The sequence below is a fragment of the Trachurus japonicus genome, chromosome 18, assembly GCF_045865225.1.
Source record: "Trachurus japonicus isolate A0001 chromosome 18, Traja_1.0".
NCBI classification, from domain to species: domain Eukaryota; kingdom Metazoa; phylum Chordata; class Actinopteri; order Carangiformes; family Carangidae; genus Trachurus; species Trachurus japonicus.
In genome coordinates, this window is record NC_140924.1 from 9,861,931 (window position 1) to 9,878,945 (window position 17,015).

The 17,015-nt window shown below is 43.1% G+C and overlaps 1 protein-coding gene across 1 annotated transcript; it reads left to right on the forward strand.

Moving 5' to 3' along the window:
- Nucleotides 1-7,082: 7,082 nt before the first annotated feature.
- Nucleotides 7,083-16,568, forward strand: LOC146968681 (uncharacterized). The gene is made up of 8 exons (XM_085760400.1): nucleotides 7,083-7,151; nucleotides 8,765-9,053; nucleotides 11,986-12,221; nucleotides 12,306-12,478; nucleotides 12,575-12,757; nucleotides 12,827-13,092; nucleotides 16,101-16,243; nucleotides 16,551-16,568. The coding sequence occupies exons 1-8, from the start codon at nucleotides 7,083-7,085 to the stop codon at nucleotides 16,566-16,568; spliced, it is 1,377 nt and encodes a 458-aa protein (XP_085616526.1).
- The last annotated feature ends 447 nt before the right edge of the window (nucleotides 16,569-17,015 follow it).

Here is a 17,015-nt window from a genome sequence, read left to right on the forward strand (position 1 = left end):
TTACAATGAATGACAACAGTCTTGAAAGCAGTGTGCTCTCTGTAGCCGAGTGGCAGAGTAAAGGTTTAGTGATCATATGGTCACGGGTTCGATTCCTGCCTCAGTCATTTCACATCATTGCTTGACTATTGATTCCAATTATTCAGCTGTCATTGGACAGTCTTTGATTCCTCATAGTATAAAGCTCATTGTAACTCAGGTTCTCTGTGGCCATATGGTTAGTGTGTTAGGTGTTGTGCTATTTCAACAATTCATATATCAAAACGTGCAGCTTTTTTTTTTTAACTTTATCGGCGTTACTTTTCTCTTTTTAACTATTTATACTTTTTCAAATATTTAACTTTTTCTGCAAATTAAACTCTAGACAAATTATTTTCTCCAGTTTTGTAGCCACACTTGTCTTCTGGCTAAAATTCTGGTCAAAAATGCAAAGAGACTTAGATAATAATTTTAAATATTTTTTAAATGCAGCCAGGGAGCTCTCTGCTCTCATTCAGCCCAATGCTGAGAGTTCTCCACAACTCTGTCTGAAACATGCTTATGTCTGTGCTCTCTGTGGCGAAGTGGCAGAGTAAAGGTTTATTGATCATGAGGTCATGGGTTCGATTCCTTACTTTTTTTTTTAAGCAGAAGCCAGTGATCCTCTTATCAAAGGTTTTCTTTACCCCTCACATACTGTCTCTGTCTGTAGCCTAGTGGTTAGCTTGCTGGTCTGGAGACCTGAAGGTTGCTGGTTCAATTCTTGCCTCAACAACAATTATAGTGAATTAATTTCCCAGTTGTCCTCTGTTGACTTCTGATAACTTGCTTCATGTTGAAACTGCTGCTCTCAGCCTGAAATTCACAGAAATCATCAGAAGTCATTCAAGCTTGACTCTCAAGCTTGAATGATGTTGACAGTGTGCAGATCATTAACAGACAACAGTCTCTGCAACTGTGTGTGCACCGTGGCCTAGAGGCAGAGTGGAAGTCTAATGACCATGAGGTTGTGGGTTCAATTCCGACCTTGGTCAAATATTTGTATGGTGATCACTGCTTGCACTATTTGCTAATTCTGCAACAGCGTTCAGTTGCTATCAGCAGTCACACCATTTCCATTCTTGGAAATGCTTTTTCTAGTTATTTTTCCACTTCCGGCCGACTTTCGGTCCGCTACTAGTCCTGCAACTCGAAGAGTTGCAGGACATATTATATATCAAAACGTGCGTCCTGATCGGGATCGCTGTGCTATTACTTTTCTCAACAGTGTACGAATATTTCGCGACGTAAGTCGCGATTTACTGCGCAAAATTTTTGCATGTAAGTCAATGGGACGGGCGGGAAAAAAAGACCAATCATTGGAGTTTAACAAACGTCTACTGCTCAGGCATACTTTCACCTAGAGACTCCATTTAAACTTTAAACAGTAGACACAAGTCTTGTGTATTGTCGTATTACTCCACGTTTTGATAGGTCATATAGTTTTTGATCAATCCCTGATCAATGACCATGATCATTTTTGGAGAAATTATGAGATTATAATGGGTGTGTATTGGACAGAATGTTCGTGTCAGAGTGCGTGACATCATCGGTTAGAGTGGGAGAGAGTGAAGAAACATTCTGTATTTTTTCTGGATAAACTGTGACCACGGCCACAATTTACACTCTACAGACATAATTTTTTCAGAATTTGTAAGACAAACTTGTTATCTCTCATGTCATGTGCTCAAAATATCAGAGAGACTTACAGAATTGACAGAATCAGCCTCTGAGTGCGGCCATGTCTGTCCCTGCTCCTCATTGAGTCCAATACAAATATTTTCTGAGAGGAGCAGAACGGCCTGATGTTTTAAAACTGCCAGCGTCGCCAAAATATTTACTGTAGAAACACCAAATCGTACCGAAATTTTCAGTAAGTCCTTAGAGCAACGTTGATCTGTGTTTTGTTCTGATAGGAGTTACCGTTTTGTCATGCTAAGCCTAATTGTGAGGCCGGTTTAGAGGCAGAAAATGGCTGTTTTTCTCCACGTTTCTGTCTGTCTCAGCCTGCGGGGGCCCCTATCGCCGTGGTAACCTCTTTGATCCTCAGGCCAGAGCTCGTTAACTTCATAAACAATCCACCTGGCGCTCGTTTAAATGTTTATAAACACAGACACAGCTAAATCAGACTGACACAGGATGCAGCTACTAACTAACTATGTGTCAAGTCAGTCACACACACACACACACACAGACTCTAGAGCCAGCTTCATGTGATTACAGTCACACACACACACACACACACACACACACACACACACACACACACACACACACACACACACACACACACACACAGACTCTAGAGCCAGCTTCATGTGATTACAGTCACACACACACACACACACACACACACACAGACTCTAGAGCCAGCTTCATGTGATTACAGTCACACACACACACACACACACACACACACAGACTCTAGAGCCAGCTTCATGTGATTACAGTCACACACACACACACACACACACACACACACACACACACACACACACACACACACACACACACACACACACACAGACTCTAGAGCCAGCTTCATGTGATTACAGTCACACACACACACACACACACAAACACACACACACCTTCATGTGATTAAAACACAGTTAACGTGCAACAGAATTTAAACTTAAACCATGATTTAATCTGGTTTTAAAGTTAAACCTTGTTGGTGTCACACACACACACACACACACACACACACACACACACAGGTAACCTAATGTGGTTACAGCTCCTCCATATCAGTGCTTATAGAAAGATGATCATGTGTCTGTCTGATCAGCTCTGTCTTGCGCTTAAGATCGTGGGTTTGATTCCCATGTTGACAGAGATGGCAAAATCGGCAGTAGCCCCGCGGCCCATTCAAAATTTCCCAGAGGAAATTTTCTAGTTATCACTCTGCTGTTCAGCTGGACAGGAGCTAAATCAGAGCCACGCTGCTCATGCAGTCGCTGCCCCATCTCTCTGCTGCCTTCTACAGATGGACCTGAAAATTAAAACCAGGACCTGACGTGGTCCGTCTCATTAGCCTAAACCCGGCTTTAAAAAAATCTCTGCGGCCGCAACTACGTTTTGATGGTGATGTGTTTGATATGAGCGTTAGGGTTAGCTGTTAGCTGTTGTTAGCCACGTAGCTCAGCTACTTGGCTTCAATTGTGTTTACATTGATTACATAGCAGATAAACAAATGCAATACGGCCTTGATAACGTCTCTGCTTCACGCTGGTCCTGTTGCTCCGGTGCTAATCAGGCACTGGCTCCGAACCAGAACCAGCACTGAAACCAGCTCGGTAGCTTAGCTAGCTAGCTAGTAGGAAATGTTGTGTTGCATGGCAACTAGTGATGGAGAAACTGAAGCTTTCTGAACCACTGAAGCAATTGTGTTGAAATGGTTCAGTGTTTCGAAGCATTTGATACAATTAAGTATGGCGACATCTGCTGGTCAACCTTTAACATAGCATTTGCACGAAATAATAAAGGGCAAGGTGTCATGAAGCCTTGTCTCCCGCACGGCAGACGACAATGCTAACTATTTTGCCACCAGCTAGATGAGCGATTAATATTTTGGTTAGCACGTCCTTTGAGTGACAATTATGACAATTGTACAAAATGCTGGCGAGAGTGGAGGGGGGTTTTGATTTGATCTGTTTCCCTTCTTTGTGATTCAATGTGAGTGACTGTGGCTGTCTTTTGTACTATACGCACTCTCTCTGGTTGTTAACTCTTTCGCGACCATTGACGAGTAAACTCGTCAAAACCGTTTTTTTACAGATTACGATAATAGACACTCTTAGGTACCCTGTGTGTGAGTATGGTAGTCCTCTGATATGTAAAACTGTTTTAAACTACAATCGAAATATAATGTTTTTTATAAACTGTGTGATCTTGGTTTTGTTTGAGTAATCGGTCTCCTTGAATGCTTCTCTGGGGACAGCGTGCAGCGCTGTGCGGCTGTCGGCTACAGTGTTGCGACTTTCTCGCTGAATCTGGCGACTTTCCAAACCCTCTTGGCGACTTTTTTTTGTTGTTGACAAAAGCAACCAACGACAAAACTGCCGACTTTTTCCGGTGCTGTTACAAACGTTTCTGGGTTGGAGACTCGGATCTGAAAGCCCGTTATCACGGCTGTTTTCACGGTGCAGCGGAGCGGGCGCTGAGCAGCGGGCGCTGTGACTGGCCGCCCCCGCCCCAGAGCACTCAGCGGCGGCCAGTCACACAGGAGTGTCACGGAGCTGCTCCGCTGCACCCCCCAGATTTGCCTACAAATATATTTATTTAGCCGTAGAAATGATTTGGGAGACATGCCACACTGCAGAGTACCGGTAAAATGAGCCGATTGCCACTCGACACAAAAGTGCGTTTTTCTCTGAAACTAGAGCGGGAACTCCGTTTTTGGAGAAACCAACCTCTCTTCTTCTACTTCGCACTCACGAACGAAACAGCGGAAAAACTCGCGGTTTTTTCGAGGAGCACGTTGGAAAGTCACTCTTCAACCACGTGAAAATCGTTTGTTTGTAGGTGATGTACAGAGTTCGGTTTGACATGAGAAAAAGGTAAACAAATAGCCAAAAACATGTGGTCCTGAGCGGATGTGATGAGAAATTAGTGTGGTTGCGAAAAAAAAAAAATTGAAAACATTGTACATACAAACGGGTGTACAGAGAACGAGGTTGTGCATACAATCAAACATGAAACAGGTGCTCCAATATGTATCAATAAAGATAAATAATAAATACATCTAAATAAAATAAGGTTATTTTAAGCAATGTTAGAAAACATAAGATCATGGAAAATACAATAAATAAATTAACATATAGGGGAGAGTGGGGTAAGTTGAGCCACTTTTTGTATTCAGGATCACTACATCAAGACAATTATAGTTTTGTTGCTAACTAACACATCTGTATATATTTCAGGATGTTTTGCATCCCTACAAATTAACAGAATGAGTGTAAATATAACTGTTTTTAAAATATAGCATGTTCAAAAAAAGTGGTCTTGTGACCATAGGAGTGGGGTAAATTGATCAAACCCCCCCCCCCTTCTTTCCTTCCATTCATCTCCTACCTCCCCCTTTACTTAATATTTCATCTGTCCAGGTTACAGGTGAACACAAACTGCAGGGACTTCCTGCTGAGCCACCAACTCACTGAGATTTGGGAAGTTTTGCAATCACGTTGCATCTTGGGACAAATCCCAGATATTTGTCTTTGAAAGTAAAGTTTGGCTCACTATAAACAACTTTTCCTGTTTATAGGAACATACTTACTGTAATCACAAACATACAGAATCTTGATTTAATAATTTGGACATATACAGCCAAAATACATATGATAGGTGGCTCAACTTACCCCTGGCCAAATGGATCAACTTACCCCACAGCTACCTTGGCTTGCTTTTATTACTCCCACGGCTAAAATTGTGCACTTTCATGCTAGGTATACTACCTCATGTTGTAGCTCATAGATACCACAACCCATGTATAAAACAAATTTGCAATCATCTCTTTTGGTCTAAACACAATTCTCATGAAACTTATGATCGACGAAATTCACTCTCGAGAGTGAAAAATGATTTTTTTTTGGTCATAAATGTTAAACCACTTTACTCACGTGGTTCTAACCTTCACAGACTCCATGATATGATGCCTGCCTCCCAAATATTTGGTCACATGCTAATTTTTTCCTATAGTTTCCTAGAAACAAGGGGTGGGTCAACTTACCCACTGGCTCATCTTATCCCACTCTCCCCTAATATGACAGAAGGGGAAAAAAGGAAAAAAAAAAGGTAAATATAATGTGTAAGCTTTATTCTACTTCTTTATTCTTTGAATAATCTCTCATAAATATCTATGGATGTGATGCATTGTTTAGTGTCAATTAGTGTAAGGGATTTCATGTACTCTTTGAACTCATGCAAGAAACCTCTGAAGTTGGGTGAGGTTTTGGAGTGTTTACATTTATGTATGTGAAATTTGCCATACAAAATGAATACGTTTATAATAAAGGTGATGTCCTTTTCTTCATGGACATTTGAAACATTCCTTAATCCATTTTATTTTGAAAGTGTTATTTAAATCATTGAAAAGCCTCCTTGTTTCCTGGATGCCGAGAGAATTTCATTTTTTAGATAATGTTTCTTATTTTTCCAGGCAAAATTAGTAATTAGTAAAAGTATTTTATTAATTTCTTTGGATGATGAATCCTCGACAAATAAAGACAGAGCAGGATATACCAATCTTGAAATACCTTCCACTTTGGATAAGAGGATTTCGCCACGACACGCCGTCGATACGGTCGATGCGCATGTGACGTAATGAAGCTTCATTTGGAAAGTCACGTGATTTTTTAGTGTGGTGAAGCGATCGAGGCATCGACACATCTTGTTGTGATACTTCTGCTTTGAAAGATCGATATTGTGTCGAACCGTCTGCTTCGAGTGTAACATCCATAATGATTTTTTCAAACCTGGACTTCAGAAAAGGACGCTAAAGAACCGATCCTAAATTTCAACACTATAACGAAACAAGCCTTATGTGTTTATGAAAAATTGACTATGGTAGCTACTTTAATTCCTGACTAACTCTGACTGTGTATTTTTTATTTATTTATTTTTTTCATTTGTGGTTATTTTTGTATTATCTGCTTGGTCATGTTGGCCACATGTTGACAGATTTCTTTTTTGTGTGTGTGTGTGTGTGTGTGTATTTTGGCTACATATTGACAGAAATATTTTGAATTGTGTCTATGTAATGCCGGATTTTGTTAATAAAAATTGAGAAAACAAAACAAAACAAAACAAAACAAAAAAAAGCATCCCTAATGGCAACAGCCTCGTCTCCCTTCCAGTTGCGGAACTGTTTGTGTAAATTATTAAATAAACCATAATCATCTCCTGTAGCTCATTAGGCTACTGTTAATTTGTATAAAAGCATGGTTGGGGAGTGGCTTGTTTTTTCCCCACGGCCCTGACCCGGAACGGGAAGAGAGTCGAGCAGCAGGAAACAAACGGCTCGGGTCCCCTGGCTGTCAGGAACAACAAAGACTTTGAGTAAAATGTCTGAGGTGGAGTTTCTGAGAGGATTTGTTACCGAGAGACTCGCCGCCGCCTCCCAGGAAATCTTAGCGGCCGTGGACAGAGTCGTAGCCGGATACGAGGCGGAGGCTTCGGGCTTCAGACAGGAGATCGAGCGGCAGAGGAACCTGCTGGATGTTCTCCTGCAGCCTCGAGTCGTCCTCAACAAAACCGGTTGGTGATTCAGTTTTACATCATTTCACCTCAAAGTTGTGGTTTGTAGAGAAAGAGGACACATTCTACTACATTTATCTTCTAACTTTAATGTTGCTATCAACAATTGTAGCTACAACAGGGAGTTACAAACTCTAAGAAGGTCTTTTAAATGAGGCGATTTACTCTGTAAATTACGGACCGTGGTAAAGTGAGCCGCAGTTTGATTTTCGTTGGGCGCGCGCTACAGTAAATACGGTAGGCACGGTTCTCGAGCAAAGTGAAGGTCCTGAAAGATACATAAAGCCTACGTGTTTTTACTGGAGAAATGTGGAGGAAAATCACTTCCAAGATGAATCAACTTTTTAGTTATATTTCACTTTTGCATACTGTTCCTGGGGTCTTATTCTACTCCTGGTATCATTTTGGTGGCATTTTACTGTAGAAATTTGGAGAAAAATAACCTTAAAGTCACCCCTATAATAAAACCCAGTTACAGTATGCTGACCTTACCTCACATCAATTCCTTCATAGGTGTGTTCCTCATTTCTTTTGCATATTGTTCCTGACATCTCACTCCCCTCCTTTTCTTCATGTGTTCAATACTTATTCCCTGTGTCATTTCACTTTATTACACATAACATAAATTATGGACATTAATGTTTGGATTTCTTTGTATGTGTGGCATTACTTGGGTTGATGCCGACATCTGGTGAAAATTGCATGTCAATAGCTCTATTAGAAATATATTTTCTGATAAAAATGTTGACGTGTTCAATACTTATTTTCCCCGCTGTATATTGCCTGGGGGGATAGGCGTTAGATTTAGCTTTGCTCACGGGCGTCAGTTCATTCTGAAATGTGCTGGCGACAATAACCCTATGCTGGAGTTTATTTTAAGGTATGTTGGGTACAATTATGTTCCATTGGTTTTGACTTTTGTTAACACTAATGGAGGTGACCATTGGGGTCATTGGGGGTTCATAGTGACACCAGTTATATGAGTGACAGTATGAAGACACTGTTGTTCATGATGTGTTTCATTGTTTCTGCAGGTGATCAGCACCTGTTGAAGATTGAAGCAGATGATCCTCCTGAGTTGACCTCTAGTCTGGATCAGGAGAACCCAGAGAGTTTACATCTTAAAGAAGAAAAGGAGGAACTATGGACCACTCCAGAGTTTCCCCTCACTTCTGTTCATGAGAAGGGTGAGGATGAGGAGGAGAACCCTCAGTCCCTACAACCTCATCAAAGACAAACTGAGGCTGAGCCTCCATCCAGCAGCTCAGCTGAACAGATAGAGGCCGATGGAGACGACTGTGGAGGATCTGAACCAGCCAGGAACTCAGATCAACATGAAGATCTTCAACCAGATAGAGATGATGAGGTCTCAAAGTCGTCCTGTGAGACTGAATACAGTGATGACTGGAGAAAAACCAGAACACCTGAGTCAGGTTTGAACAGTGAAGCTGTTCATGTAAGTGATGAAGAATGTAACACTGGTAAGAAGTCTCACTGTAAGAAGTCTCGTCCCTGCTCAGAGTGTGGGAAAACATTTAGCAGGCCCTCAGATTTGAAGAGACACATGAGGATCCATACAGGAGAGAAACCTTTTGACTGTGCACCTGGGTCAGGTTTGAACAGTGAAGCTGTTCATGTAAGTGATGGAGAACGTAACACTGATAAGAAGTCTCACCGCTGCTCAGAGTGTGGGAGAACATTTACCAGAGTCTGGGATTTGAAGAGACATATGAGGATCCATACAAGAGAGAAACCATTTAACCGTACATCTGAGTCAGGTTTGAACAGTGAAGCTGTTCATGTATGTGATGGAGAACGTAACACTGGTAAGAAGTCTCACCCCTGCTCAGAGTGTGGGAAAACTTTTAATGCACCCTCAGTGTTGACGATGCACATGAGGATCCATACAGGAGAGAAACCATTTGACTGTACTACCTGTGGTAAAACATTTAGACTACGACATCATCTTCATCGACATAAGAGACTCCATTCCATAGAGAAACCATTTGACCATACATCTGAGTCAGGTTTGAACAGTGAAGCCGTTCATGTAAGTGATGGAGAACGTAACACTGGTAAGAAGTCTTGCTGCTGCTCAGAGTGTGGGAGAACATTTACCAGAGTCTGGGATTTGAAGAGACATATGATGAGGCATAGAGGAGAGAAACCATTTGACTGTGTTACGTGTGGTAAAAAATTTAGTCAAAGACGTACTTTTCATAGACATATGAGACTCCATACAGGAGAGAAACTATTTGACTGTGCTACCTGTGGTAAAAAATGTAATTGCAGAGATCACCTTAAAGTCCACATGAGGATCCATACAGGAGAGAAACCATTTTTGTGTCCTACCTGTGGGAAACAATTTAGACATTTAATGAGTTTAAAGATTCACTTGAGACTTGCAGGAGAGATACCATTTAGTTGCGCTATTTGTGAGAGAGGATTTACCCAGAAGATAAATCTTTTGGTTCACACAAGAGTCCATTCAAAAGTGAAGCCATTTGGTTGAAGCAATGTTGAAATGGTTCAGTGTTTCGAAGCATTTGTTAAGTATGGCGGCATCTGCTGGTCAACATTTAACATAGCATTTGCACAAAATAATAAAGGGCAAGGTGTCATGAACTGTGGTGTATGTAACAATTTAGGTTCCATGTGCTGGGGCTCACAGGCACACACAAACAATGCCTGGGACACGGATTTAGAGGCGCCTGCCGACCCCTGCTGTAGAAGTTCCTACCCCCTCCGTTTACCAGGAACTCCTGCAGTGGAAACGCGGCTATATATTGCCTGGGGGGATAGGCGTTAGCTTTAGCTTTGCTCAAGGTCGTCAGTTCATTCTGAAATGTGCTGGGGACAATAACCCTATGCTGGAGTTTGTTTTAAGGGATGTTGGGTACAATTATGTTCCGTTGGTTTTGACTTTTGTTAACATTAATGGAGGTGACCATTGGGGTCATTAGGGTAGAGGCTGACATTTTCACGGGGGGTAGAGGCTGACATTTTCACGGGATTGTGATTCGGGAGTCAATTTATTTTGAATCACGTGATCGGGACGTGATGGGAAAAAATGTAAACGGGAGTGAACAGGACCGGGAGTCAAAGCGTGACATTCAAAGAAGCACAAGCCAGGCAGTGCTACGGATGGTGCGCTCAAAACGGTCCAAAAGTTTTAAGTGTGTGGACTGATGCACACTTCACACCCTCAGTGATCACTGTCGTGGCTACGTAGCGGTGTATAACATGTGTAAATCAACTTACCGGTAGGGAAACGTTGTCCGCCAGTCAGACTGACTCAGAGGAGTCAGCTGATGCGGTGGCGGCGTAATCTCCACCTCGCATTAAAGCAGATATCAGTGGAATGTTTTTGTTAATATAAGTCCTAAATAGTCCTATTTTCCGTCAGCAATCACTTACATGAAGTATTTCAGCCTAAACACGAGTCTCTCCGTCACTCTGCTCTGCTGTAACCCGAGGAGAAAATTTTCCTTGTGGGATACAAGTGTTATCCAATGAGGGGAGAGAACGGCATGAAGGGCTGTGTGTGCAGCCAAGGGATGCGCGTGAATGTGGTGACGTAGCACGAGGACCAATTGATGCCTGACAAGGGCGGGGGCTGCTAACTCATGGTGCGTTCAAGGAAACTCATACTTTGTGTTTTTCCTTCCTGTGAAGTCATACCAGTTCGATCTGGTACGAGTTCACGGGTCGGAAGTTACGAGTGGCCGTTATAGGGAACTTTCACAGACAACAGGACGGTAAAAACACGAGCTACGGGTTACCTGGAACGCTACCAAGTCGTAGTTGTGACTTGAAGCTGTAACTTACGGTTTCAAAAGCCTGCCTTGAACACAGCATTAGCCGAAACGGCCGTGCCGATGATATCTGCTTTAAACAGGTGATGCACACAAGCAAAAAAGAAAGAAAGAAAAAGAGAGACCGGGAGAGAGAGAAAGGACGAGGAGGGCATTCATTATCGCTAATTGAAATAACAAAACAAGACGGAAGATGTGGCGTCAATCTACCGTCTTGTTTTGTCTGTCATTCAGCCTGCAGTGCGCTGAGACGGGGGGGGGGGGGGTGTCCATGGGATCCGCAGCCTACCTGTCAACACAATCGTTTACATGATGACTGTGTTAATTGTTAATTTGTCACGGGACCGGGGCAGGACGGGAATTTTTTTGCGGGACGGGACGGGATTGAAAAAACACTCCCGTGTCAGCCTCTAATTGGGGGTTCATAGTGACACCAGTTATATGAGTGACAGTATGAAGACACTGTTGTTCATGATGTGTTTCATTGTTTCTGCAGGTGATCAGCACCTGTTGAAGATTGAAGCAGAGGATCCTCCTGAGTTGACCTCTAGTCTGGATCAGGAGAACCCAGAGAGTCTACATCTTAAAGAAGAAAAGGAGGAACGATCGGCCACTCCAGAGTTTCCCCTCACTTCTGTCCATGTGAAGAGTGAGGATGAGGAGGAGAAACCTCAGTCCCTACAACCTCATCAAAGACAAACTGAGGCTGAGCCTCCATCCAGCAGCTCAGCTGAACAGATAGAGGCCGATGGAGACGACTGTGGAGGATCTGAACCAGCCAGGAACTCAGATCAACCTGAAGATCTTCAACCAGATCCAGATGATGAGGTCTCAGAGTCGCCCTGTGAGACTGAATACAGTGATGACTGGAGAGAAACCAGAGCACCTGGGTCAGGTTTGAACAGTGAAGCCGTTCATGTAAGTGATGGAGAACATAACACTGGTAAGAAGTCTCGCTGCTGCTCGGAGTGTGGGAGAACATTTACCAGAGTCTCGGATTTGAAGAGACATATGAGGATCCATACAGGAGAGAAACCATTTGACTGTGCTACCTGTGGTAAAGTTTGCAGCCGTAAAGATGAGCTTAAACTCCACATGAGGATCCATACAGAAGAGAAACCTTTTGACTGTGCACCCGGGTCAGGTTTGAACAGTGAAGCCGTTCATGTAACTGATGGAGAACATAACACTGGTAAGAAGTCTCGTTGTAAGAAGTCTCGTCCCTGCTCAGAGTGTGGGAAAACATTTAGCAGACCCGCGGATTTGAAGAGACACATGAGAATCCAAACAGGAGAGAAACCATTTGACTGTGCTACCTGTGGTAAAACATTTAGTCAAAGATGTGGTCTTCTTACACACATGAGACTCCATACAGGAGAGAAACCATTTGACCGTACATCTGAGTCAGGTTTGAACAGTGAAGCCGTTCATGTAACTGATGGAGAACATAACACTGGTAAGAAGTCTCGCTGTAAGAAGTCTCGTCCCTGCTCAGAGTGTGGGAAAAGATTTAGCAGCCCCTCGGATTTGAAGAGACACATGAGGATCCATACAGGAGAGAAACCATTTGACTGTGCTACCTGTGGTAAACACTTTAGTCGAAGAGCTCATCTTCTTACACATATGACGATCCATACACGAGAGAAACCCTTTGACCGTACATCTGAGTCAGGTTTGAACAGTGAAGCCGTTCATGTAAATGATGAAGAATGTGACACTGGTAAGAAGTCTCAAAGCTGCTCAGAGTGTGGGAAAACTTTTAGCAGACCCTGGGATTTTAAGATACACATGATGAGGCATAGAGGAGAGAAACCATTTGACTGTGTTACATGTGGTAAAACATTTAGTCAAAGACGTTCTTTTCGTAGACATATGAGACTCCATACAGGAGAGAAACTATTTGACTGTGCTACCTGTGGAAAAAAATTTAATTACAGACATCACCTTAAAGTCCACATGAGGATCCATACAGGAGAGAAACCATTTTTGTGTCCTACCTGTGGTAAACAATTTAGACATCTATTGAGTTTAACGGTTCACTTGAGATTCCACGCAGGAGAGATGCCATTTAGTTGCGCTATTTGTGGGAGAGGATTTGCCCAGAAGATACATCTTTTGGTTCACACAAGAGTCCATTCAAAAGAGAAGCCATTTGGTTGCAGTGTTTGTGGGGAAACATTTATGGAGCTGCAGAATTTGGCGACACACTTGAAATCCCATAAAGGAGGGAAACTTCAGTTGTTGTCTTGAGAGGCACATTAAAGTCCATACAGAAGTTAAACCATTTTCTTGTAGTGTGTGTAGAGTACATGTAAGGCAGTAGGTAGAGTTAAGACACCTTAAATCATTTAGTTGGAGTTTTGTGATGAGACATTTTGTCAACAGGAAGATCTTTACGTGTTCACAAGAATCCATGAAGGAGAGTAAACGTACAGTTGAAGTTTTCGTGGCCGTCAATTATCTGATGTTTCTGGCAAGAAGAGACGTGTGAGTGTATGTAAACTCAGGACTGTTACTGAAGGCAGCAGCAGTGTGTGTGAGGCTGCAGTTTAGCGCTGTGCCGATTGGCGATCCAATCGTCTATCGGCGATTGGAAGGACGATCGGCGATGTTTTGTTTTCTTGCCGATTTTACACACACACATACTCTGTACTCACGCAATCTGTTTGTTTTGTTTTAATGAAGCCGCTCCTCTCACTGCTTCCAACAGATACTCTGTCATATGACTGTGTTTCACCAATCAAATGCAGCCACTGGCGACGTCCAATCAGACAGAGCCAGGTAGTCATATGACCGCACACAAAATCTCTGTGGTAAACAGGATGGCCACTTCGCCTCAAATTTGAGGAAACACGTTTAGCTGGTGTTGTGGCTGCGACTAGGCTGCCGACGCCAGCCCTGTTACTGTATGTCACAGCCCGACGAGGTGTTCACTGATATGCCACAAATAAATTACGTCATGAATAGATTTTTCGGCCTTCGGCAACGCAATATCGTTCCGTTCATTGATCATAGTGCTGTTTCTCCGTTATTAGCCCTCACAGAGAGAGAGAGAGAGAGAGAGAAGCGCGCATGCATGACAGCAGGGCACGGTAAAAGCGAAACTCATACGCTGCCGCCGCCGCCCCCCCGTCGAACGAACACGTACGGAACGGCCGCCGCCCCCCCGTACCCCGGCGACAGATAGGTCTATCGGCGATCTCCAGGGAGGGCGATTGGGACGATCTGAGAATGTCAAAATCGCCCAACACTGCAGTTATTGGACTGTAATAGCTCATCACAACATAATAAAAGTTTTGTTTTTTTTAAATCAAAGTGTAGCAAATTCATTTACCATACCATTTTCTCTGAAGTTCTGGTTTAATGTTTAAAGGAGCTGTAACTGTGCGTTCACACCAAAATCGTTGGGAGCGTTTTGGCGGCCAGAAGTCATTCAGTTTCAATGGAAACTGGCGTCGACAGGTGTCAACGAGCGCCGGGAGCGTTGACGTCAGAGCATCGAGAGCGTCAGATTAGAAGTTGAGAGAAGTTCAGCTTCATGCAAATGAGGAGCGTTGTCGCTGCCGCCACGGCAGCCAGTTGCAGACCGGGAGTCTAACAGCGGGAGAAATTGAGAGCGCCTGAATGGACACATCTTCTGCACTGCTTGAAATCCCGCCCCTTTGGCTGCCGGCCGCCGCCAGTGAACAGAGTGTTGAGAGCATCTGCTGACCAAATATTTGGTCACATGCTAATTTTTTCCTATAGTTTCCTAGAAACAAGGGGTGGGTCAACTTACCCACTGGCTCATCTTACCCCACTCTCCCCTAATATGACAGAAGGGGAAAAAAAGGGAAATATAATGTGTAAGCTTTATTCCACTTCTTTATTCTTTGAATAATCTCTCATAAATATCTATGGATGTGATGCTTTGTTTAGTGTCAATTAGTGTAAGGGATTTCATGTACTCTTTGAACTCATGCAAGAAACCTCTGAAGTTGGGTGAGGTTTTGGAGTGTTTACATTTACCTATGTGAAATTTGCCATACAGAATGAATAAGTTTATAATAAAGGTGATGTCATTTTCTCCATTTTCCACATGTTGACAGAATTTTTTGTGTATTTTGGCTACGTATTGACAGAAATATTTTGAATTGTGTCTATGTATGTGCCCGATTTTGTTAGTAAAAATTGAGAAAAAACAAAACAAAACAAAAAAAGCATCCCTAATGGCAACAGCCTCGTCTCCCTTCCAGTTGCGGCACTGTTTGTGTAAATGATTAAATAAACAATCATCATCTCCTGTAGCTCATTACTGTTAATTTGTATAGAGAGCCTAAGCGGAAGCAGCCATGGGACCTCAACTCTGAAAAACTCGCCATTCAAATGAATGAGACTGAAAATTTTATTTCGTGATCCGATTGAATTGCGCCATGAGAAAAAAATATGTCCTCTACCTGTTTAAAACATCACGTTTCATGCCGAGAAATCAGCCGTTTATCATAAAACGGCAACAGAAGAATGTATTTTGTGTGAAGACCGCTCTACGGACTACAGATCTGTGTCCCACAAAAAATACGTCACCAACTGACACGGGAAAGGGCGGCATTTGGTGTGTGACGTCACCTACGCGACTTGTAGTCTTTCTGCTTACAGATTCTTCTGAATTTTATTCTACAATAGCTTTACAACAAACGGCTGATTTTTCGGGATGAAACGTGATGTTTTAAACAGGTAGAGGACATATTTTTTTCTCATGGCACAATTCAAACGGATCACGAAATAAAATTTTCCGTCCCGTTCATTTGAATGGCGAGTTTTTCAGAGTTGAGGTCCCATGGTGACCGTTACTTCCTGCTTCCTTAGGCTCTCTATTGTTGGTGAATGAGCAAGTGTGGTATTTTCAATAATTTAAGGACATTTATAGATCACCCACGTTAATAGCATCATTGAGGACCCACAGATAAACATTAACACATAGGCGAGTAAAAAACAAACAGTTGTCTACATGTTTCAATCTACATTTTTTAGCATGGGTGGGGGAGTGGCTTGTTTCCCCCCACGGCCCTGCCCTGACCGGACGTGACGTGCTCAAACGGAGAGTCTATCAGCGGGAAACAAACAGCTCGGGTCTCCTGGCTGCCAGGAACAACAAAGACTGTAAAATGTCTGAGGTGGAGTTTCTGAGAGGATTTGTTACCGAGAGACTCGCCGCCGCCTCCCAGGAAATCTTAGCGGCCGTGGACAGAGTCGTAGCCGGATACGAGGCGGAGGCTTCGGGCTTCAGACAGGAGATCGAGCGGCAGAGGAACCTGCTGGATGTTCTCCTGCAGCCTCGAGTCGTCCTCAACAAAACCGGTTGGTGATTCAGTTTTAGATCATTTCACCTCAAAGTTGTGGTTTGAAGAGAAAGAGGACACGTTGTACTACATTTATCTTCTAACTTTTATGTGACTGTCAACAGCCACTTGTGTGCTCTAGGCAGAGGTGGTAGAGTAGCCAAAAAGTGTACTCAAGTAAGAGTATAGTTACTTAAAGCAGAAGTAAGGGACCGTTCGTTATGGAATGGGCCACCGGAGGAAAATGGGGGGGGGGGGTCATGTCATAATATTCTTTGTTGAGGGGTGGGTCCACTTAAAAAAAAAAAGGTCAGTGAGGGGGGGTCATTTTTTTGTCTGGAGGACACTGCAATGCCCGCAGAAAACAAAAACAAAACAAAAACGGGACTTTTCAAAGCTGCAAGCACAATGAGAGCAACGGCCCCCGAATCACAACGTTATTTTATGTTGCCCTGATCTGCCCTGAGTTGGTTACGAACCCGGGTCTCCCGCACCGCAGGCGACGATGCTGACCGCTTCGCCAAGAACTTAATAAGGGTTCTGCCTGCGGCTTAGCACGTGTTTTATGGGTGAGTGAGTTTAAAGGGATAGTTCAACATTTTGGCAA

Coding starts and splice junctions, on each gene's coding strand:
- LOC146968681 (XM_085760400.1), top strand. CDS start 7,083: ATGTCTGAGGTGGAGTTTCTGAGAGGATTTGTTACCGAGAGACTCGCC. Junction 12,222..12,305: donor AAGAGAAACCTTTTGACTGT/GCACCCGGGTCA, acceptor CGTTGTAAGAAG/TCTCGTCCCTGCTCAGAGTG. Junction 13,093..16,100: donor ATTTTTGTGTCCTACCTGTG/GTAAACAATTTA, acceptor TACATTTTTTAG/CATGGGTGGGGGAGTGGCTT.